Source organism: Seriola aureovittata, chromosome 13 (genome assembly GCF_021018895.1).
Source record: "Seriola aureovittata isolate HTS-2021-v1 ecotype China chromosome 13, ASM2101889v1, whole genome shotgun sequence".
Lineage (NCBI taxonomy): Eukaryota > Metazoa > Chordata > Actinopteri > Carangiformes > Carangidae > Seriola > Seriola aureovittata.
The window spans coordinates 6,137,947-6,161,527 of record NC_079376.1 but is presented as its reverse complement, the minus strand read 5'-3'; the positions used below and the strand labels follow the sequence as shown (position 1 = coordinate 6,161,527).

General features: G+C 41.1%; 2 protein-coding genes across 3 annotated transcripts in view; both read left to right on the top strand.

Annotated features, from left to right (window-relative positions):
• The window catches only part of trim9 (tripartite motif containing 9), a 40,619-nt gene extending 31,499 nt beyond the window's left edge, over positions 1–9,120 (top strand). Inside the window, exons 8-11 of one of the 2 annotated variants that reach the window (XM_056394017.1) lie at positions 884–922; positions 2,693–2,996; positions 3,151–3,313; positions 4,727–9,120. In XM_056394017.1, coding sequence (XP_056249992.1) covers positions 884–922; positions 2,693–2,996; positions 3,151–3,313; positions 4,727–4,804 — 584 coding nt within the window. In that variant the 3' untranslated portion in view covers positions 4,805–9,120. The remainder of the gene's footprint in view (positions 1–883; positions 923–2,692; positions 2,997–3,150; positions 3,314–4,726) is intronic. The other variant, XM_056394018.1, reaches the window with a different exon arrangement.
• Positions 9,121–10,088: 968 nt separating this feature from the next.
• On the top strand, positions 10,089–20,653 carry pygl (phosphorylase, glycogen, liver). The gene is made up of 20 exons (XM_056394016.1): positions 10,089–10,392; positions 10,999–11,100; positions 11,263–11,341; positions 11,668–11,771; positions 12,395–12,526; positions 12,768–12,879; positions 13,165–13,247; positions 13,409–13,546; positions 13,852–13,944; positions 14,048–14,194; positions 14,376–14,539; positions 14,794–14,908; positions 15,062–15,163; positions 16,357–16,504; positions 18,046–18,104; positions 18,219–18,360; positions 18,492–18,699; positions 18,788–18,922; positions 19,114–19,180; positions 19,956–20,653. Exons 1-20 carry the CDS (start codon positions 10,150–10,152, stop codon positions 20,142–20,144), a joined length of 2,562 nt encoding a protein of 853 aa, XP_056249991.1. The 5' UTR covers positions 10,089–10,149; the 3' UTR covers positions 20,145–20,653.
• The last annotated feature ends 2,928 nt before the right edge of the window (positions 20,654–23,581 follow it).

Genomic DNA, 23,581 nt, shown 5'->3' with positions numbered 1-23,581 from the left:
AAGAATAATAAACTGCTGCTGCCAGATTAAAGCCTTGCATCTTCAGAGAGTCAACTGCTGAGAGATTTTGGAGGGAAAATATGACTTATTTGACCATTTTCTTAGTTCAATCATGCATTTTGATTTTTAATGATGGATTTCAAAGGGATTTTAAAGGTCCTGAGGCCATCAAACCCCTTCAACCTGTTTTACCTTTCATGTAACACAGAAATAATAACAGTAAAAGCTTCCAAAATATCTGGTGCAAGGCTTTAAGCCTGTAAATTCTGTGTAAGGGTTTGTTTGAGCTTTTATACCAGGTACATCCAGCAGCAGCTGATAATCCACCCATGTGCTTGCTTTCACATTAGTTTAATGCTGCTCTACATAGATGGGGAAGCTTGTCATCCATCAGTGGACCTGAAAGGCCCAGACAGCCTCCCCTACCTGACGGAGCGAGCACTCAGCAGCTGTCGGGGGCTGTACAAAGTGATCTAACCACTCAGACGTTTCCAGTGTTTGTGCAGAGCTCTGACATCGTGCCCCCCCCCCCCCCCCCCCCCCCCCCACTCCCCCGACCGGACTGTGCTTTGATGTTGTCGGTTTTATTCCCCCCCCCCAGGACAAAAGGAAAAGTTTCTCAATCAGAGCAGTTTTTCTCTTTGTTTTCATGCTCGCTCTTTTCAAGTCTTCCCTGGTTTGTTTCTAGGAGCAATTTTTGTTTCTTTTTCTTTTTCTTTAAACCAGCTTCCCTGATCAAACATGCTTTTTACCCTCTCCACCGCCCCTCCCTGATCCCTCTACACTGTCTGCTTCAACGCTTCGCTTCACTCTCCTGCTCCCCTCTTTTTCTTTCTCCTTTTTCCCCCCCTCTTTTTCTTCCCCCTTTCATTTCACATTTCAGCTGGACTCCCTCCATGTGATATTCAGTCTATAGGCACAGGTATGGACGGCTCTCATTGCTGACTGTTTCCTATCTAATCCCTTCCTGGCCATTGCCTGTTTCATCAGTGCACTCCTCACTCTCAGACCAGCAGGTGGGCAGTTTGCTGCCGTGTGGGCTGCACTTATTATATGTTCAATATGGGCTTCTAATAAATGTCTTTGTTTTATTTCCTTCGGGAAATAAGGGGTTTGCAGTGAAACTTTACTGCACATAGTGACACCGATGAAATGTGGACAAGCAAGTCCAGTGGAGCCCATATAAAGTGCAAACGCCCGCCTGTTAAGCTCCCATATTTCTCTGTATAGAATAAAGAGCTGTGGTGCTAAATCTCCAGCCTTGAGTCAAACAGTTTGCAAAATCGTGTTAGCATTTGATTTAACCGGCTGTTGAAGGAACAATTCACCTAAATTACCATTAGGTATATTTTACAACTGAGAGGAATCAAGCTACGCAGAGAGTTTGGGTTTTATTCAATGAGAATAAAACAACATGGACATGCTTTCACCTTAAAGCAGATTTGGCAGTTGGACCATTAATATTCATTTGTAGTTGTGTTTCTCTAAGTCCAATATTCACTCTAATTTTACCCCTTGTTTTGGTCTCAACCAGCTACTGAGGGAAATATCTGTCTCTTTAGCTGCTAAATGCTCCACTAAGTTCAGAAGCCCAGTCGTTAACTTTGTCTGTTTGATGTTCGATGCTGGGAATGAAGTGTACGGTGGGTCAGTGGGCTTTTTCACTGAAGACAGTGAGCGTGAACCGAAACAGTGAATTTTAAAAGAGGCTAAAAGTGTCTAGAGATGTTTCTCTCTTTTATTATTTCAGTAACTGTGAGTGAGACTTTTCCATTACATAAAATAATTTGACACCTTTAAAATAAAAAATATTGATTAGTGCAGCTAAGTCCTTTTACTCAGACCTTGTGTTTTCTTTTGTATTTTGAGTGAAGTCACCCTTTATGGTAAAAGAAAAAATATGAAATGATTAAGAATGTATTTTAAAGTCAGTTTAGTATTTTTTAAAAACATTTTTATTTAAGATTTTATTTAGATTTCTCCATATACACAATTTACACACAAAACAAAGACCCACAATTCAAATAAAAACAAGACAAAACACATAATGTAATGTACAACAAACACTTCAAACAAACAAGCTCAAACTCAGTATCTTCATATCTGATCAACTTCAACAAAATATGGTAAATATAAATAAACACAAATAATAATTTATTCTTCTCCATCCAGTAACCATCATGTGTCATCATTGTTTACCTGTATTATATTCTACAACGTGAAATGAGGATTTCCGGTATTTAATAATCCATCTTATATATAATTGATGAAAAATGACTAATCCAACTATTTTAAAGAGCTTTTTAAGAAGTTAGCTATTTCTGAACTCTGTAGCTGTCACCACCCGTCTGGTTCCAAGCAGGTGAAAACAAACGCCAACTATTATTTGCAGCCTGTCTGACACAGGTGTGATATTATTAAAGATTATTAAGATTATTAGCATTAAGTTATATGTTAAGTTATATAGTGTGATGCTAAGGACTTTTAATCTCAGGGCATCATATAGTGATAGTTAATCTTCTCATCTTCTCTCATGTGTTATTCCTTCCATTTAGAAACTTTGACCGTGTAACTTCACCTCATCTGACCTCCAACTTCTCCTTTGTAAAGTCTGTTCAACATGCCTGTCATTACTGTATTAGAGGTTTGACTGATGCTAAACGAAACGATGTGCAACTCTTCTTGTGCACAGTTGCTTGGTTCACCTTTGACCCAGTGTCCGCTCACCCGGACATCATCTTCTCCAACGACAACCTGACGGTGACGTGCAACAGCTACGATGACAGGGTGGTCATGGGTAACTCCGCTTTCTCCCGCGGTGTGCATTACTGGGAGATGACCATCGATCGCTATGACAATCACCCAGACCCGGCCTTCGGGATCGCTCGGGCCGACGTCTTGAAGGATGTGATGCTGGGGAAGGACGACAAGGCCTGGGCCATGTACGTGGACAACAACCGCTCCTGGTTCATGCACAACAACTCGCACACCAACAGGTGAGGGAAGGAAGTGGAACGCGTGTAAACGAACAGATTTTGTTTTATAAATCGAGAAAGGATCATTAAAGCGACATTAAGTAAGGAGGGAAGGGCTTTTACAGATATTCCACAGGATGTTACTGAGAATAGCTTTTCTTTTACATCTGTGCAGATCGGACGGCGGCATCAGTAAAGGGGCTACGATAGGAGTGCTGCTCGACTTCACACGCAGGATCGTCATCTTCCTCATCAACGATGAGCAGCAGGGTCCGGTGGCGTTTGAAGGGTTGGAGGGCGTCTACTACCCCGCCATCAGCCTCAACCGAAATGTCCAGGTACAGACTGATACTGTGTACAAGATTATATAATGATATTCATTCATTATTTTGATAAATTAACCCCTTAACATGGAGTTTTTTCCCACTGCATAACTCTTTATAAGGCTGTTCTAACCTGCAGACAGATGAGACAGTTTTCAAGATGTTTCGTGCATCATTTTAGAAACAATTCAACACATGAAGATCAACAAAACAAAATCTGCTTGTGTTTCATCTATTTGCATTAGTTTTTTTAAAGCCAGCATTTCCCCAGAATTCAGCCTGATTTATTCGGTATCTTTGGAAACGTTAAGTTTTTCTCCACTAAAGTTTAAGTTGTGTGGGTTTGAAGAGCGTTATGCACATTATGAGTTTGAAAGGACTGAACCACTGACGGGTCAGGGCTTTTTCAGAGGTTAGAATTGAACTAAAATATGTAATTCTGCTGCTGAAGTTTCTGTTCCACAAAATATCTTGCACATTATAAAATGATTTACTATTACTATTTAAAGGAGTACTGATTTGGTAGTGCACCTCCACAAAGTTCAGGGGCTTGTGGGAGATAGATTTTAAAAGGAAAGGTCAAAATCAAAGTAGCAGAGACTGAACTATCCCATAATGCAATCTGTTAGCATCTCTCTTCTTACCTTATCGCCCTGATAAATGTTTGTGACCAAGGCTTTCTGTTGGTATCTTCTTGCCCAAGCTGAGATTGTCTTGGACTTTAAAAATCTCCTCCAGTGTGATTTCATACTGTGAGATAACTGTTTGTACAGGCTGAGTCCTCCTCCTAATGATGAGTAAACTGAACTTCATGTGCAAAATCAGTCCAGTGGTGCAAAATCTGAAACATTGGATATGTTGGATATGTGTCTGCTTAAAGTATTTCAGTTTAGTGTATTTTTCCTGCATTATTTAGACTTAAAACTTCCATTATAATCTATTTTAAATACTGTGCAGTCTTAAATAAACTATATATAATAAGTTGATTTACCCTCCAGAGTCACACTTGATTCCCAGTAACTGATCAACCTGCAAACACCCCCTGGAGCTGTGATGCTGCAAGCAAAAACAGAGGTTTCTACTTGTAGATCAATAAAGTATCACATGAGTACAGTTATTATTCATTAAAACTGCTTTTCCAAGTTTTAAAAATATGGGCTCAGAGGATTAAACCTTGAAAGAGGAAGCTTCAAAGCCCTAACAACAGTTAGCAGCTTTGAATTTCGTATTGCTCACAGCCAGTTTTCTCATAGTGAGCGCTGTTTCTGGGTGATGAAAGCAAACTGCCTCCAAGTCAAAACACTCACTGACGAGGTAGTTCAACAGCTCCACCTGCAGGCACAGGAAAAAAATAAAACTTTTTTTTTTTTTTTTTTTTTCCATACTTTATTAACCCATATATTTGTATGCAAATGTATTTCTCTGCAGGTCACACTGCACACTGGTCTACCCATCCCAGATTTCTACACCCCCGGGGAGGCAGATCCAACTGGCTCTGTGTGCTAAAGACTCACCGCCCCCCAGTTTGGGAAAACCTCTCCAGGTTTTCCCAGGGTTCATCCTGCCAGTCATTAACTATGATCCCACCCTGCTCCCCCTCCTCTTGTCCCCCTGACCGACTGACCCCATGACTCTGTGTAACAGGCCCCATCCAGCGCTGAGCCATGCCTTTATCATGCCTAAACCTTGGACACACGGACCGTCTGCAGAACACTGTCAAAACGGACAGTGCTTCACCATCCGTACCTTGTAATTTGACATGAGACAGATAGTTGAAGAAGGTGAAATCCTGTTGAAAAATAATTGCAATCTCAAGCTGATGGATCGGCAAAGCTATAAATTTATGTACAGTCATTATAAAATGTGCTTAAAGGAATTTGGTATTTTGGAAAGAAAAAAAAACACTCTCATGTCTGTCTGGTAAATATGTATCTACGAGCCAGCAGCTGGTTAGCTTAGCTTAGCTCAAAGACTGAAAACAGAGGGAAACAGCTAGCCTGCTTCTGTCCAAACTTCAAAGACCACCTCAACACCTCTAAAGATCGCTTATCAAAACATGATGTGTCATTTTTTATAATCTGTACAAAAACCGTAGTGTATAAACACAAAGTTGTAGTTTTATGGGGTCAAGATAAAGTGCGGCACCTAACCCCTGCAAATCCACAAATTGTTGTGTTTACATTTTAATTTTTATACGGATTAAACAAACAAGATGCATGTACAGCTTTAAAGCTGCTAATAGGCAGATTTGGTCACCTTTGGACAGAGAAAGACGGAGCTACTTCTTTCCCCGTTTCAAGTCTTTATGCTAAGCTAAGCTAACTGTGGCTCACGTGAGAGTGGTATCGAGCTAAGTGAATGTTTCCCAAAATTTTCAACAATGTCTTTAAAGAAAGTTGGTTGCTTTGTAAATGAGTTGAAAATGGAGCCGCCATCATACCGTCATGAACCATCATCCTGATCCTTCTCGTTTTCAAAAGCACACATGCGCAAACACATCATCATGCATCAGTATCAGTATCTGCCACCAACATCTCCACACCAGGGGGAGCACGAAAGGTCGTCTTTTGTGTGTGTGTGTGTATGTGTGAGTGTGTGTGTGTGTGTGTGTGTGAGTGGATGGGTTGAGACTGGTCAGCAGCAGCAGCAGCAATGAAACCTGGACGAGAACAATAGCCCGACTCTCAGCCGCGTCACTGTCGCATCCTCGTCCGTGTAAATGAGACGCTTTTCTTAGTGGCTTAGCTCATGTGAACCTTCTGTATCGTCTGTTAAAAAAACAAAACAAATAAAACTAACAAAAAAAACACAGCATCAATGTATAAAATGATACTGGAAGCAAAGCCTTTCTCTGCAGTGCAGCTCTCAGAACAAAACAGGAGGGTATTTTTGGTGTAATGTATCATAAAAGCAGGCGATTCTGTGCGTGGAAGTGAGGTAAAGATGATGACTGTGAAGCTATTTGAATAAGGTGCTACAGCAGCTCGCTTAGTTCTGGCTTTTTTTTTACTGTAGGTGACTGAATCCTGGTAGTTTTGTAATATTGTTATTGAAATGATCTATTGCAAAGAGGTGTATAGCTAAATAAGTTATTGATGTTCAGAGTTTTTCAATGAGAATTCATCATTGTTCCTTTATTTGATGTCTAGTTATTACAGAGAGGAAGTAACTGAATCTTTTTGTCGCTTTACAAATGTCGTTTGGAGTTTCAGTTACTGTGAGAACCAGTTTATGTCAGACAAAAGCAACAGGAGCGGTGATGATGCACTGGGATGTTTTTTTTGTGGCATTACATTTCGGGCAACAGCCTCCTCGATGTGAGACAAGGACGTTTCTTAAGACTTAGCCATGCTAGCAGCTCAGTGAGGCTGTGCATAGATACAGTGATACTTTTACGCTAAATGCTAATGCTAACATGCTCACAGTGACAATGCTAGCATGCTGATAAATAGCAGGTATAATGTTTACGATGTGCACCATCCTAGCTTAGCATGCTATCGTCTGCTAATCAGCACTAATACAGAATATAGCGATGGCTGATGGGAGGTGGGGTGATGGCACCAAATCTATCCGATGATGGCATTAGAGAAAAAATGTATGTCTCCATTGTTGTTGCAATTCATCCTTAGAAGCACATGAATGGCGAGCACCAAATCACATGGCTCTCTATCAAGTAGTTGTTGAGATATTTCCCTCAAAACCACAGCGGTGGCGCAAGAGGAAAAATCAGTGGATCACCAAAGTCATTAGGATTCATCCTCTGGGAACCATGAATCTCTGAAAAATGATTTGTGCATATTAATGTAGTGCATGTTGGGATATTTCACGCAATAAGTGAAACTATGACCTGCTAGTTGTGCTGGACGAAAGGTCAGACTATCACCAAAGTCATGAGGGTACATCCTCTGGAGAACAGGAATCTGTATCTGTACAAAACTTTGTGCCGATCCACCTGATAGATATCGAGGTATTTCAGAGTACAAGTGATAACATTGACCTGCTGGTGGCGCTAGAGGAAAAGTCAAGGATCAAGAAAAATCATCCTCTGGGAACCATGAATGTCTTTATGTGGCAATCCATTTAATAGATGTCAAGACATGTTACCAAAAAAACAAACATTTTAAACTCATGCTGGTGCTGGAGTAAAAAAATCACAGGAGTCCAAAGTCCATAGACTTTTTAGTTCGGGGACCATGAACGTCCATCCAAAATGTCTGAGCAACACATCCACTAGTTTTTGACATAATTCAGTCCGGACCAAAGTTTCAGGCCGACACAGACTCCACACAGCTAGCATGGCTAACTGTGACTGAGGTTGAAATGTTCGGGCGTCAGTTCGAGGGAGCAGTTGCCTGTTAGAGATGCCTAAAAAGTTTACCGGAGTATCATAGCCATGACACGTACAGTACATGTCTAGCATTTACATGAGGTGCTATCATGTGTTTGAGCTTCATGGGTGTGCCTTTTCCCCCCTCTTCAATACCCAAAAGATTTATGAAACTTTGCTACAAACTAGATTCATTGCTTCAGCAGAGTCAACCTTAACATCTGTGATGCCTGACTTCACCTGCTGCTATATTTTTTCTATCGTAAAAAAAAAAAGGGCAAAATTCAACAGTGATCATGTTTGCTATGGATATAATAACCACAGTATTGAAGGGAATATTACAGTCAGGTATGGCAAGGTGTGTTTTCTTAACTTTTTAAATTCTCTAATGTTTTTTGTTTCTTTCTCTTCCCCTGGGGTTTCACTGATTGTAAATCATCTGGGACTGAAATCACGTGGCTGCTAGAAAATGGCTGCACACAGTAAACTTTACAATATCCAGTATGATATGTGCATGTGTGCTTACAGTGACAAACTAAACCGAGCCGGTTGCGCAGCCTGTCCCGCTCGGCCGAATTCAAGCTTCAATTTATGCAACATTTAATTGGCTGTTTTTCAAGGATGAGCCTTTTGTCCGGCCGTAATTATAATACCACAGTACAAAAGCAGCTCTTTCCGCAGTGGGTCACCGAGCAGCGAGAGCCTCCTTTGACTCATACGCAGACAAGTGCAGCCATTATCACGGCATTACACAACCTCAGATTCCAGGACAATTATACAAAAACCAGTTTAATTCAGCAAAACAGTTTATTAAAGGCTCATATGTCCAGATGACACGCACACACACGTTTTGTTTCTTACTAGGTAAATACTCTTTTAACACAGTATGTGAGAAAATGTGATTGAAAAGTGACAATTGTGTGTTTCTGTACTGAACACATGGGGGTGCTGACTTTAAAAAGTGTGTGATTGTAACGTTTATTCTTTCTCAACCAGCCAAATACACTTTAATGATATTAAAATAGACCCGGGGGGAGGATTTGAATTCTATCACAGCCTCATAAAACTTTTATGAATTATTAAAAACGTACACACAGTCGCTGGGCGACACTGGGTGTTATATCTCCAAATGTACATACATATGTGTGTGTGTGACCGAGTGTGTGTGTGTGTGTGTGTGTGTGTGTGTGTGAGTGTGTGTTACCTGCACTATAACCTCATTTTATCTCCAAAGTGATTTTTCCTTTTTGCCCAGTTTGATCCGAGGTTATTATTATTATTTACATTGATGCTGAAATATGTCTATGGAGAATTTTACGAATATGAAATGAACATTGTTACTACTATGATTTTAACACCGTATGATTACTATGATTGTTATGATTATATGTCTATCATTGCCATATTACTGCTATTATTATGATGAGTTGAAGTGTAATATGAGGCTCTGTGTTTTCTGTATGTGTGAATATTCAATAAATAGGTGTCAACAAGGTCTGGAATATTTTATCTGTCTCATCCTGGTGCCCTTTGGAAGTTTTTCCTTTTTTAATTTTTTTAACATTAGCCAGTTACAGGAGATTTAATCTGTCTTCATCAACAGATTATAGATTATAAATATCATATATTAATATATAATATCATATATTATAAATATCACCATCACTATCTAATAAAGGAATAAAATGTTCAGTATACAATTCAGTACAGATGCTCGTTCAGCAGAAAGGACATCCTTGAGTCTGTGTCTCTATCAGCTTCGCACATCTGGACACATCCTTCTATGCAAAATTAGTGAAAACCATCGTTTTCAAGTCCAGGCACAAAGTCTCCGTTAGATTGAGATCTGGACTCTGACTCTGACTCTCCATCACATTGTCATTGTTGCTGTGGCTTTATGCAGAGGTTCATTGTCTCCCTCGCTTCTTGCAGACTGTGCAGGTTTCTCTCCCTGATTCATTTAACCTCTTCCCCCACAAGCCACCAGGGGCCTGCTGTCTTTCTCTTTGACACACTCCCATAAAGTTATGACTGGTTAACCAACAGTGTGTACAGCTTCTCTGACTTGTACTTTTCAGTCACTTTATCGTGGAGCTGCTTGGAGTGTTTCTTTGTTTCCATGGTGAAGTTGGACCATGGACCTGGGGAAGAATAAAAGTGTATTTAATTGTCAGAATATCATTGTTTCTTTTTGTTTTCATCTAACTAACGTGTGAATGAACTTATGATAAAATATGACCTATAAATGCAAATTATAGAGACTTGTGCCAACTTTACCAGGACAATCAGTCCCTCAGTGCTTCATTTCTGTGGTGTTTCTGTTCACCTTCTCCTGCTGCTCTGCTCTGCAGCTCAGCAGGGGCCTGACAGGGAAACACCCTCCCCCTGCACTCACCAATGAAAACCAGCAAAAGGCGGAGACTGCTGCATGAAAACTGCCACCACGTTTCCTGTCAACTTCACTTCTTCCAGCCCAGGACCGTCTACTCAACCGACCACAGGACCAAACCCTAACCCTCCCAGCATGGCGACACCTCTCACCGACCAAGAGAAGCGCAAGCAGATAAGCATCAGGGGGATTGCAGGAGTGGAGAACGTTGCAGAGCTGAAGAAGGGCTTCAATCGACACCTGCACTTCACTCTGGTGAAAGACAGGAACATCGCAACTCCCAGGGATTATTACTTCGCCCTGGCCCACACTGTGAGAGATCACCTGGTGGGGAGATGGATCAGAACACAGCAGTTTTACTATGAGGCAGACCCAAAGGTAAAGATCAGAGGCTTCAGTGTCAATGAGAAACTAAACCTCTGCTATCTCATACTGTTAAAACACATCCCACATTCACTTGAGAGTAAGATGCAATACCTCTACATGCAGAGACAATCTTTGGAAATATGTTTTAGACACTTTGAGATTCATTTATTCATTCATTCAGTTCACTGTGAAAGGTTTATCAGATGCAGGAAATGCACATTTCAAATCACCTTTTGCCTTCATGGCTGGTGTTTTTATTTTGAAGGAGCAGGTTCTGTGGCATGTTTTTGCTTTTTTTATGGGAAGTAGGTTGTGTGCAACGTTTTACTGTTGCATAAAACTTTCCACATTTTCAAGAGGTAGAGCTTTTTTTTTCTTTCTTTCTTTTTTTTTAGTTCATTGCGTCATGTTTACTCAGCTATTTTGTGCAGGAAAATGTTTGCTTGTTCCTGCTTCCTTCAGCTCTGCACTGCACTTCTGCACCTTCATTGCATAATCAACCAAAGCAGATCATAAATATTTGTTTGTACTTAATATTAGATTCATACAGTCTCTGTAAAAGGTGTAGTCCGTGCAGAGATTCACAGTGTTCCTGTTTCTTTCTTGTCTTTTGTCCAGAGGGTGTATTACCTGTCTCTGGAGTTCTACATGGGCAGGACGCTGCAGAACACCATGATCAACCTGGGGCTGCAGAACGCCTGCGACGAGGCCATCTACCAGGTCAGACTGAAGTTTATAGGAAACAGAGGTTTCAGCAACCACAACCATAAACACACACACACACACACACACACGCTGAGAACACATTGTGACTGTGATGTTTCTCATAAAAACTCTTTTAAAAAAGTTAACAGTGGGATTTTGTGTTGCCCTCCGCTGTAGCTCGGCCTGGACATGGAGGAGCTGGAGGAGATGGAGGAGGATGCCGGTCTGGGGAACGGAGGTCTGGGCAGACTGGCAGGTAAAAAGGCTGCACATGTGTGAAGATAGAAAATGGAAAATAATTACATTATGCTTTTTTTTTTTTTAAATGACAATGAAACCCAGCTAATGGACAAAGCTCTAGTCATTTCTGCATGCAAACACTTTGTCTCTCCATTATAATTGCTGGGCCAGTTTTGGCAGTTCTCCACCTTGTGTGTGTCTATTGAACATGTGAAGCAACTTGCAGCCACAGAAATGTTGCGACAGACTCTTAATGAACCAACATTTAAATTCTCAGTTCAACACTACAGAGTTTGAATGTTTGATTTCACGCATAACTGTGAACGACTCTTCTGCACACAGCCTGTTTCCTGGACTCCATGGCCACCTTGGGTCTGGCAGCCTACGGTTACGGCATTCGATATGAATATGGGATCTTTAACCAGAAGATAAGAGACGGCTGGCAGGTAACTGCAGCTGCACGGTTCAGTTTCTACACAGCTCCGTCAGCTGTCTCTAACTTAACTGACCTCAAAGTTCAAGCATTCAAGATTAACCTCCCTACATGTCTGTCTTATCTTTCACTCTGAATGTTCATGCTGTTGGGAGGAACAAAGTAGACGTTAATTAGGTCATAATACATCACAGTCTAATCATTAACAGTAATTTCGCTTGTGCCCTGGTGGTTGGTTTTAGATGGAAAAAAAAAAAACACACCTGTGATAAGAGACTCCAAAACTAAAGGCTTTTGCCCTTTTGAATTCTGCTGGTTGTTTGCAGTTCAAACCCTCAGTGTAAACATGCACTTCTGAACGCTTTTTTTTTCACTGAGGGTTGATGATGTGTTAACGTTAATCCCTGCTGCAGGTGAGAAGTAAATATAGTGGAGATTGGTGCGTTTTATTCACTCACCGTGATTGGGTTTGATGAGACATAGTAATAACCTGATTCATCACAGGAAGGAAGTCCTGCTTTTCCCGACCTCTGTCTGCTGCATAAAGAGGTCAGATAAGCTGACACTGTAGCGTGTTGCTCAATGACTCTCTCTCTCTCTCTCTCTCTCTCTTTGCCCTGGACCGACCTGCTGTAGGTGGAGGAGGCAGATGATTGGCTGAGACATGGAAACCCCTGGGAGAAAGCACGGCCTGAGTACATGCTGCCAGTTCACTTCTACGGACGGGTGGAGGAGACGAGAGACGGCTCCAAATGGGTCAACACCCAGGTCCTGATACTGAACTGTCGATTAGATTAAAAAAAAAAAAACACAGGAAATATAGCTGGCTTTTATTTTTGTAAACTTCTATTAACATTACCAGCAACACTTTAAACATGAATAAATACTCATATCTGCTTACGAATACATTATAGTATTTAATAAACACTGGTTTTTAACTCCCTCTAAATGCTAAATGGTGAATTCTCTGTGTTGCTGAGTCAGACTGTTTAGCCTTTTCCCTGTGCAGGTGGTGCTGGCGATGCCTTACGACACACCCATCCCCGGCTACATGAACAACACTGTAAACACCATGAGGCTTTGGTCTGCGCGCGCGCCCAACGACTTTAACTTGAGAGACTGTGAGTACTAACTACTTTTTTTTTTAAAGCCTATTTTTTAGAAAAACAGACTCATTTCATTGTAGCTTTCGACAGAGAAACTTTGCAAGAGAGACGGAAACAGCTGCAACACCGGTAACATGCAACAAGATGTATGGGTTGCAAAATAGATCAAATGCAGCAGTTTTTTATTCTCCTGCAGAGTTTAATTTTTACTTTAAATCACAAGCAGTGTAATATATACATAATATATATATATATAAAATATGGTATCAGTGTAACTAAAATGCATTTAACTGTCTGCAGTTAATGTTGGAGATTATATTCAGGCCGTGCTGGACAGGAATCTGGCAGAGAACATCTCCCGTGTGCTTTACCCCAATGACAATGTAAGTTCAAGATTTCGTCATTATGCACATATTGGTGCGAGTGTGTGATTGTAGCAATAAACCAGTGATGCCTCAACATCTTTCTATCACAAGATAATCTTCTTTAACAGGAAATGTATCATCAACCATGCTAACTGTATCTGTTCTTCTGTATGTTGTAGTTCTTTGAAGGAAAAGAACTTCGTCTGAAGCAGGAGTATTTTGTGGTGGCAGCCACGCTCCAAGACATCATCCGCCGCTTCAAGACCACGAAGAAGGGCACAAGTGGTCGCACCTCCTTCGAGAGTTTCCCAGACAAAGTAAGTTCCTCTTAAAATCAAAAGGGAAGTGTATGAGGTGTATTTCCTCACTTGCAACAAGCGAGGTGCCAGTTTCAACAAGCTGGTTTATGTTTTATGACACCGAGAGAGAAACCCTGCAGATATAATATCATGATATCTTCTTTCATAATACTGAGAAGAGGCTAAAAGTAAACTTTACTGTCATTTCAATCATGGAGCCCGTACGTCATCAACACACTCTCAAGCTCCTACTGTTGTTCACCGACATAACAAATCAGTAATAAAGCAACAGCAGCATCACAACAGAATGTCCTGTTTTCCAGGTCGCCATCCAACTGAACGACACTCATCCAGCCATGGCCATCCCCGAGCTGATGAGAATCTTTGTGGACATTGAGAAACTCGACTGGGACACGGTGAGCTCATTTGAATTCAGCCGTTTTGCTTTTTGAGAGTGACTTGTGATGCGATAATCGCCACAGACTTGAATTAGGAAATAAACTCCTCCCCCCCGTGCAGGCCTGGGACCTCACCAGGCGCACCTTCGCCTACACCAACCACACGGTCCTCCCCGAGGCTCTGGAGCGCTGGCCTGTGGAGCTGCTGGAGACGCTGCTGCCCAGACACCTGCAGATCATCTACCAGATCAACCAGGTCCACCTCGATGTACGTACTGCGGCTTGTGCACGGTCAGACATAGTTGTAGTCCTGAAGGAATAGGTCATCCAGCTGTTGGTCTCCATTTCCCCGCATTTAAACTACGTGTAATCACAAACTGAGAAAGTGCAATAAGAAAGAGACAATGTCTATTACTGACCAACCGCCTGTGTCTGTTTCGTTGCCGCAGAGGATCGCCGCTCTCTTTCCAGAAGACGTGGACAAACTGAGGAAGATGTCTCTGATCGAAGAGGACGGATGCAAGAGGGTGAACATGGCTCACCTGTGCATCGTGGGCTCTCACGCTGTCAACGGCGTTGCAGAGATACACTCCAACATCATCAAGACTGACGTGTGAGACAAAAACACACAACTGTGGGCAAAAAATAATGATGCACAGTAAATCAACACTATTTAGGTTAAACCCAAACTATCACGGCAAACTGTAGCCTGTATTCAAAAAATGCCAAAATCACACCATTAATGGTCGAGGAGATACAACACATACAACCTGTTCACTCGTTTAACCCCTTCATCCACATACAGTGTTTCTATCACACACCAGTTTGAGCTTTTCCTCAGGAGCGTTTCTGTTTTTCCTCCTGCAGATTTAAAGACTTCAGTGAACTGGAACCAGAGAAGTTTCAGAACAAAACCAACGGCATCACTCCCAGACGCTGGCTGCTGCTCTGCAACCCCGGGCTGGCCGAGCTTATCGCTGAGGTCTGTTTGAGCCGCCACAGCAATAACTACACCATCCACTGCCAAGAGGCCGTGTAGTGGTTAAGACCCCCCCCCCCCACGAACGCTCAGCTGTATTTTCACAGACAGTTCGTTTTGCACACGTTTCACTGTGAAATTTAACACCTGTCTCAGGTCATCGGGGAGGATTATGTGAAGGACCTCGGCCAGCTTCAGATGCTGAATGACTTCGTCGACGATGCCGCCTTCATCCGTGACGTGTCTAAAGTCAAGCAGGTAAAGTCCAGAGCAAGTACATTCACTCAAGTGCTGTACGACGTAGTTACAGTTTCTATTTCAACCTGCTTCATATTTCTGCTCCCCTAAATATCTGAGGGTTGTATTCTTACTTTCTTTTTACACCATGACATTAACCTAAATAAAACATAGGACAGAATAACATATGATAAGAATGACACATTTAACCAGTGGCGTGATGTTGTTTCAGATGATCACTTATTATCATTTCCACCAAAGGGATATTTTCCTTCTCTGAGATGGTTTCATTTAAAAAACTATTTGAGAGAGAAAAAAAAAAACAGCAAACATTTGAGAAAAATCCAAGAAACAAATGCAAATTTATTTAGAAGATATTTTTTCTTCTTTCTTCTCCCATTAATCATCTCAAGACCCTCCAGATTTATCTGGCGACCTGCTGGCGTCCGACCCTGAGGTTGAGAACCACTGATCTAAAACCACCTTTAACTGTATATGAAGTAAAATCCTGCTCACACACTGTTGCATCAGTATTAACAATCCAGTAACAGTCACGTGTAATAAAATATCACTCACCGGGAACATTTTTCTGCAGAAAGAGTCTTTTTACTTTTGATGTTTTTTAGTTGAGAATATAAATGCAAAAGTTTTTCTTTCTAATTGAGAATTTTGTAATTGGTGTTTACGTTAGAAAAGAAGCTCAGCACTTCTTCCACCGCTCCAGAGTGTCCACTAATGAATGACAGAAAAAAGAAATTACATTTAAAAAAAATTCAGTAATGTCCAGATTGTTTAAAAGTTAAAAAAAAAAGTTTTAAAGAAAGGTTAAGAAATGCCTATAAAGAGATTTAGAGGCTTTATCTGACGTGATAAAGCTGATTGATTGATTAAAATAAGTGTTCCACAGCATGTTAGTCCCTGTGTTCATGTTACAGCCCACTGGTGATTGCATGATGGTGCTGTACATGCATAGTGGGTGCTTTGTTCCGACTGTCCTGTAATACAACAAACCATCTTTAACGTGTTTATTTCCTCTGCACGTCAAAACAGGCAAAGACATTATGATCTGATTAATTCGTGTGTTGCATCATTGCATTTTTCCTGCTTTAAACTCAGTGCGCGTCCAGACAGGCCGCGCCTGTGACTCAGCGACCTCACATCAGTGAACGACTCCCCCGCTGATAACTTGTCACGTCTCTCTGGTTTTCTCGCAGGACAACAAGGTGAAATTCGCTCAGTACCTGGAGAAAGAGTACAGGGTGAAAATCAACCCGTCCTCCATGTTCGACGTCCACGTGAAGAGAATCCACGAGTACAAGCGGCAGCTCCTCAACTGCCTGCACATCATCACCATGTACAACCGTATGTGAAATCACCCATGTTTGATGACTAAGTGCCAGAGGGTTTCACAAGTCTCTGTAGGTCTGATTCTCTGTGAGTGATGAGTTACATGACACAATCTGACACGATGCGGATGATTCGGTGCGGAAGACACGAACCTGCCGTGTGAATCAAGTGTGGGAATTTTCCAGATAGTCGTCAGACTGGTAAAAACACGGAAGCAGTTTTATCAGCAGTTTGCTTTCATGCTGTTGTCCTTTCACAGGTGTATTCCTATTAGATGTGGCATGTGTATTTCTGTCTCTTATGCATGTCAGCTGGGACAGGCTCCAGGTAACCCCTGAAAGATGAGCAGATATCGTTAATTGTGATCTCATACACAGTGGTAGTTCAGTGTCTTTAAAGTATATATTTTTTGGGCTTTTGTGCCTTTATTGGACAGGATAGTGGAGAGAGACAGGAAATGGGGAGGCAGAGAGAGGGGGAATGACATGCAGTAAAGGCCGTCCGATGCGGGACTTGAACCGGGGCCAACTGCAGTGATGACTGTAGCCTCTACACATGGGGCGTCTGCTTAGACCACTACGCCACACGACGCCCCGTAGTTCAGTGTCTTTAAAGATGTACAACACAGTAAGACAGATACATTGATACGTTAGGAGAGATTTTACTAAAAAACAAGACTCAACAACTGTGCAAGTGGTGAGGCTGTAACAGTTCCTCAGACACAGACGTGCTTTGATTTAAATGATAATTTGATTTAAATACATGTGGAAAACCTCAAAATAACAAATGCTGATCAGAAAACAATCAACCACAACTGTGTGTGTTAAAGATCACACTGATTGTCTGAGGTGCTCACACCTGTGTGTCATTGCTAATCACTACACGAACTGTATGTTTATATTTAAGCCTTCGGTCCACCCCCCGTTTATTATCTCGCCAGCACCTCCACTCGTGCACAAAGGGTGTTTTTTTTTTTGCACCAAATTTCTTTGCAAAACATCTGGTAGTTGCCAATACATTTCAGTCAAAGAGAGAACCCCTGATGGTGCTGGAGGAAAAGTGACAGGATCACCAGAGACAGTAGGAACTATGAACATCGTATATACCTATGCAAAACGCCAGTCAACATGGTAGATGTTGAGCTATCACTTCACTGAATAAGTACTGTGTAAGTGAATAATGTGACCTGCTGCCGCTACATAAAGTAAGGAGATCACCAGAGTCATTAGGGTGTATCATCTGGGCACCATGAATATCTGCACCAAATATAATGCCAATCCATTGAAACGTTGTTGTGATATTTCAGTCTATTAGTCGAGGGCTCCACTGACATTGATCCTGGATAAAAATACCAACACATGAATAAAATGTGAGACACAACAGTGAAGCAAAGACGACAGGAGTTCAACTATAGGCAACACTTTGCAGGGAAATCAAACTAACTAATTTGCAGTCAGTTCAGAGACCTGAGCGCAGGTGTAATGTGTTCATATTTACTATTTTTGTTCAAACTGCATCACTCACAATGAGTTTGTGTCCTTTGTTTTGTTTCAAAGGCATCAGAAAAAACCCCAATGCACCTTTTGTACCACGAACGGTGATCATCGGCGGAAAGGTACGAGCTCTGCCAGAGCAAACATGACAAACAGCACAGATGAGTAAACAGGCCCGGGAGCGGTGCAGCACGGTTTTTGTTTTACAGTAAGTCATTCACTGTCGCCCTCTGCAGGCTGCTCCGGGGTATCACATGGCAAAAATGATCATCAAGCTCATCACCTCAGTGGCTGATGTGGTGAACAACGACCCTGTGGTGGGAAACAAGCTGAAGGTCATCTACCTGGAGAACTACAGGGTGTCTCTAGCAGAGAAAGGTACCACACAGACAACCGGCCGTAACACCGCAACAAAAAAATCTACCTCAAATCAAAAAGGATTCTTCACCAAAATACAGTTAAGAATATTTTCTTCTTGGGTTTTAATTAAAGTTTCTGTTATTGGTCAGTCATACCTGCCACAGATCTGTCAGAGCAGATCTCCACAGCTGGCACCGAGGCCTCAGGAACAGGAAACATGAAGTTCATGCTGAACGGAGCTCTGACCATCGGCACCATGGACGGAGCCAACGTGGAGATGGCCGAGGAGGCCGGAGAGGAGAACCTGTTCATCTTCGGCATGAGGGTGGAGGAAGTGGCCGAAATGGACAAAAAGGGGTAAAGGAGACATTTTTTTAAAGATTTTATACAGTGTTTTCTTCATCTATTTATGTTGTTAAACCACCTTTCACTCGCTCTTTCTTAGATATGATGCCATGTCGTACTACAAGAAGATTCCCGAGCTGAAACAAGTGATGGACCAGATCACAAGCGGCTTTTTCAGCCCCAAAAATCCAGACCTCTTCAAAGACCTCACTAACATGCTCTTCAAACATGACCGGTGAGCAACATAAACTCTAATACTTTTACTTTTTATGCAGCTGATTCCAACCTCCAAAACCATTTCCTGTCTTTTGTCAGTGGTAGATTTTGTTCTTCATACGATGGACGCCTCACTCATGCACATTTTTTCGGCTTTTGATCTTGTTGTTGTCAGATGTGACTGCTTTATTCTCTTTTGTCTTTCGGCAGTTTCAAAGTGTTTGCAGACTTTGAAGACTACATAAAATGTCAAGAGAAAGTCAGCCAGCTCTATCAGGTAACATTTGCCTCAAAACATTTCTCATGATTGTGTTAGTTTCTTTTTTCATTGCCTTTATTTACTATTTTCTTTTCTTTTTCATCTTTTTAAAGGTAATATTTATATTGCATTTAAAGGTCCCATGTTACACACTTTTCTGGTATTTTGGTATTTTTTTAGTTTTAATATCAATAATAAAATACATTTGTGGTTTTAAGAAGCAAAAACCTTCAGCTTCTCTCTAGAGCGTTAGCAACAACACATCAGAGAGCCAATCAGAAGAGAGGAGGGTCTGAGCCTCTCTTCTGATTGGCTGACTGTTTTCTGAGTGATCTAGTAAAAATACAGCAGATTTCACGTAAACACTTAATGAGACCAAATCCCACACAGCTGGAAGGTGGGTTGGGGTGGGCGGGGCTTGGGGCATGGCTGAGGGTGTTCACTGTATAGTTGTGACATCACAAAGTCACAGAAGTCCTGACCGCTTGTTTTAAGGCTCAGCTTCTGAATCCAGGCTGTGTGCATTTCTCTGTGGACTGAGCACTTTGACAGTATTAATAAAGATCCCAAACCTGCTTTATAATCAGAGAAGACATGGACATCTACCTTTATACAATATGGGGCCTTTAGAAATTGGCCTATTAAATATATAGTGATTAGAAAAAGTTTAAAACAAGAAAGAGTCAAAACAATGAACTAGTACCAAGACAATCAACATATGAATATGAATAATGAATAAAGCAATAGATAAATGAAAATAACCTACAATAAAATGTTTATTTTACTCTCAAAGAATCCAAAGGAGTGGACGAAGATGGTGATCAAGAACATCGCAGCCACAGGAAAGTTCTCCAGCGACAGAACCATCACAGAGTACGCGACGGAGGTGTGGGGCGTCGAGCCGACCGACCTGAAGATACCGCCGCCAAATGAGCCGAGAGAGGCCATCGAGGAAACGGCCAGAGCTCTGAAGAAAATGTGAGGCTGTTTCACAACCAAACACTTGCCTTTATGTTTACAATGTGTTAACTGTTCCTCTGTGCCTTTAACCTTCAAGTCACACTTCACTGAACTTTTCAAGAACTTTTAGTGTTTCAGAAACATCACATCTTTTTTTTTTTTTCATTGTCAAAGCACTTGCATTGAAACTTGTCTGTTACAGTCCTTCAGCCCCAGCTCATACAGAAAATGTGGAGTCGCTGTGGAGAGAAAGGTCAAATATTTGCAAATGATTTGCTCATATTTAACATTCCTGGTGTACAGGATGGGCGGGGGTTTCTGCGTTTCGGGAATTCAGTAGGATGTCAGTCACAAAGCAGCTGACTAAACTGAATTTCTAATTACATTCCTGCATGTTTATGCTGTAAAGCCCATACTCCAGACAGTATCAGTATAACTTGATTAAGGAAAGATGCAAACCTACTTCATTTGTCATCCACAGTATTTCATCCCAGTGTTGAAATAAAAAAAGACTCTCTGTGTTATAACATATCAAGTGCTTTTATTTCATGTTTGTAGAAGTTCATCCACTTCTGGCAAAACCAAATCTGTACAGATGCAACAAAGCAACGAAAAACCTGCAAAACACACGCACTTCCCTCGAGCCCGTCTACTGTCTCAATTTTTGAAGAAATCCCCTGCAACAAGAAGCAGATGGAATATTAAATTTATTCAGATTTCCTGAGGGAAATGTGGTTTATGAACAGCGTCTGCAGGAACTGCACAGTTAACATTTGAAAAAACAGATTAATTATTAGTACAGCATATACCAAATGGACAAATATGGACACATATAAACTTATACTGAACTAACTACAAGTTTAACTATAAACTTACTGGACCACATTTGACAGGTTGGGATCTAAGTAGATGCTGCTGTGGGAGAATCCACGATTTGCGGTGTAGGAGATCATTTCAACCAGAGCATCTGTGTTGTGTTTTTTCTGAGCCTGGAGTGATATCTGGTACAGCTGCAGACAGCACAAAGTGCAGAGTCATTCAGCAAAGAGGCAGCAACATTCAACAGGAAGTTATCTAAATAGAAAGGGGAAAGAATGACGTGGAGACTAACTGTACCTTCAGACCCATGTGATAAGGTACAACGTTGTCATCCTCTGCATGCAGTATGAGAAGCGGACCGGTCAAGGTCTTTAAACTGCGTTGGGGTTAAACATATTATAGTCAGAGATGGATTTAATAAAAATGTTAAATCCAAATCATGAACCACAGATGATATGAACATTTCACTGTTGTGCAAAAGAAACTAATACGCCAATAAGCCGATAATACCGTACTTACTTTTTATCATTTGCAAATTCTATGTTGTTCCTTTCCAGTACGTGCCAGAGCAAGCTCTCAAATCCTGGAAGGAACATGTACATCTGGAGGAAAGGATGGGACAAATTAAAAAAGATATTCTTGCAATATCCTGTGAGCTATTACACATACAAATACTTGCAGAGAAATTGCTGTTTGATTTACATCAGTCAATTTCCTGAATGTATTACAGTCAGGATAATGTATTTTTCAATATTTATATTGTCTATAATGGACAAAATGAATCATGTGATCACACACACACCAAATTAGTGATAGAAGAATCTGGGTAGAGAAAGTGCTACGTGAGCTGTTTGAGGCTTTATAAATGCAGGTGAACTTAATGTGGCTTCAGCTGCAGCAGTTGAATTTAAATATGGGCTGTGAAGTAAAATATGAGCTGCTGTGCATCAGTGGCCTTGGATCAATATATAAGCACCGTTTTGTGGCTTTTATTGCACATCATCCGCCTCTCTTTCCCCCGTCTATCCTTATTTAGTCTTGACTGAAATAAAAAAAAAATTCAGTATTTTTTTCATATAAATGTCCCGGAGACATTTGCTATGGTAGTATTAAAGCTGTTTTTGTCTTAGTATTTCCACTTGCTGTTCTTTTCGAAAACATAGACAGCTGTGGACTGGTAAACACCCTGAGGGGCTGCAGACACACAAAAATGTAACGGCTGGCCTCACCTTAGCGAGCGGGTGAGTGGCTACGACCTCTCCGATTCTTGTGTACGGAGCTTCAAGGATTAAAGCATCAAGAGCAGAGCCTGATATTAAAGACAGTAACAAAAAAAAAAGAAAACGATAGTAAAGGATGTTGTATTAACTTCAGATTTACAGCTTTAAATGACCACATGCCACAATATGCTGAATTTCAGAATGGTATCATGTGGTGTGGATTAAGGGCACAGTGAGAAAACAAGCAAAAGACCAGGACCTTTAAATGAAGCGGCTAAATGGAATTCAGCCATGATTACTTTTATTATTGACACCCCTTGCTTTTCCTGCTTCGCCATGTCAGAAAACATGTTACATGAGGTCACTGTAATCTGTGCCACACTGACAGTTGCAGCAAAGAAGAGGTCTAATGGTGTTAGGACTGAAAAAATATTTAAAATCATCTGTGTGGGTTTGTTATGACAGTGCAGGACCTTTAAAGATTTTAACACACCTTTCTCTTGTAGTTTCGCAGCAGCATTAGTTGCCACCCTACAAAAAAAAAAGAGAGTAGGTTTTTACACGTTCGTAATCAATTTCCTAAACTCTACATCTTTTCAGTTTTGTCTATTCGTGTCAAGGACAGAGTTTCTGGAGCGAAACTGACCCAGAGCCAAGTGAGTGTCCCCACAGACAGACAAGACTCCCTCTGCTGTGTTGCTTTACCCACTGGTACAGGTAGAGGGCGTCACTGGTCAACCCAGCTTCACTGGGCTCGCCACTGGAGTCTCCAAAACCTCATGAAAAGACACATTACAACCTCAGAATTATGATTAATACTGTACATTACCTGACAATACAATAACAATACATCAGCAACATGATTAAACTATCCACTATCTATGTTTTATTGACACTGGGTTTACATTAAGCGCCCTTATTTAGCATTTATAAGCAGCATATAAACATTTAACAACACACGACACGCTATGAATATGCTGCAACCTGATATGATGCATCATTTTCTGTAGCAGCCTTCTGAAACATAAGTTTAAAATCATCAAAATGAAAAGAAATCCTCATCCTGAAGTATCAAGTTTAAACCAATGTTAAGACTGTATTTTGTTAAACATTGCCAAAGATGTCCAGGATCCAAAAACAACATTAGCAAATGGATTTTATTCTGAAATTTCAGTTGCATCTCATAAAAAAAAAAGATCAGTTGAAGAGCAACAATAAGCGTCTTACCTCTGTAGTCTAAAGATAAGACATGATACCCTGCGGTACTTAAGACCTGCAACACAAATCAGAGTTGTATCTTGAAGCTTGAAGCCAAAACCATTTGCCAAAAACTGAAAATCAGTTTTACAACATAAACCTCACCTTCACCAGTTCTACTCTGTGTTTGATCGCCCTGCACAAAAATCATGAAAGCAATGAA

Coding starts and splice junctions, on each gene's coding strand:
- pygl (XM_056394016.1), top strand. CDS start 10,150: ATGGCGACACCTCTCACCGACCAAGAGAAGCGCAAGCAGATAAGCATC. Junction 14,540..14,793: donor AACATCATCAAGACTGACGT/GTGAGACAAAAA, acceptor TTCCTCCTGCAG/ATTTAAAGACTTCAGTGAAC. Junction 16,505..18,045: donor CATCATCACCATGTACAACC/GTATGTGAAATC, acceptor TTTGTTTCAAAG/GCATCAGAAAAAACCCCAAT.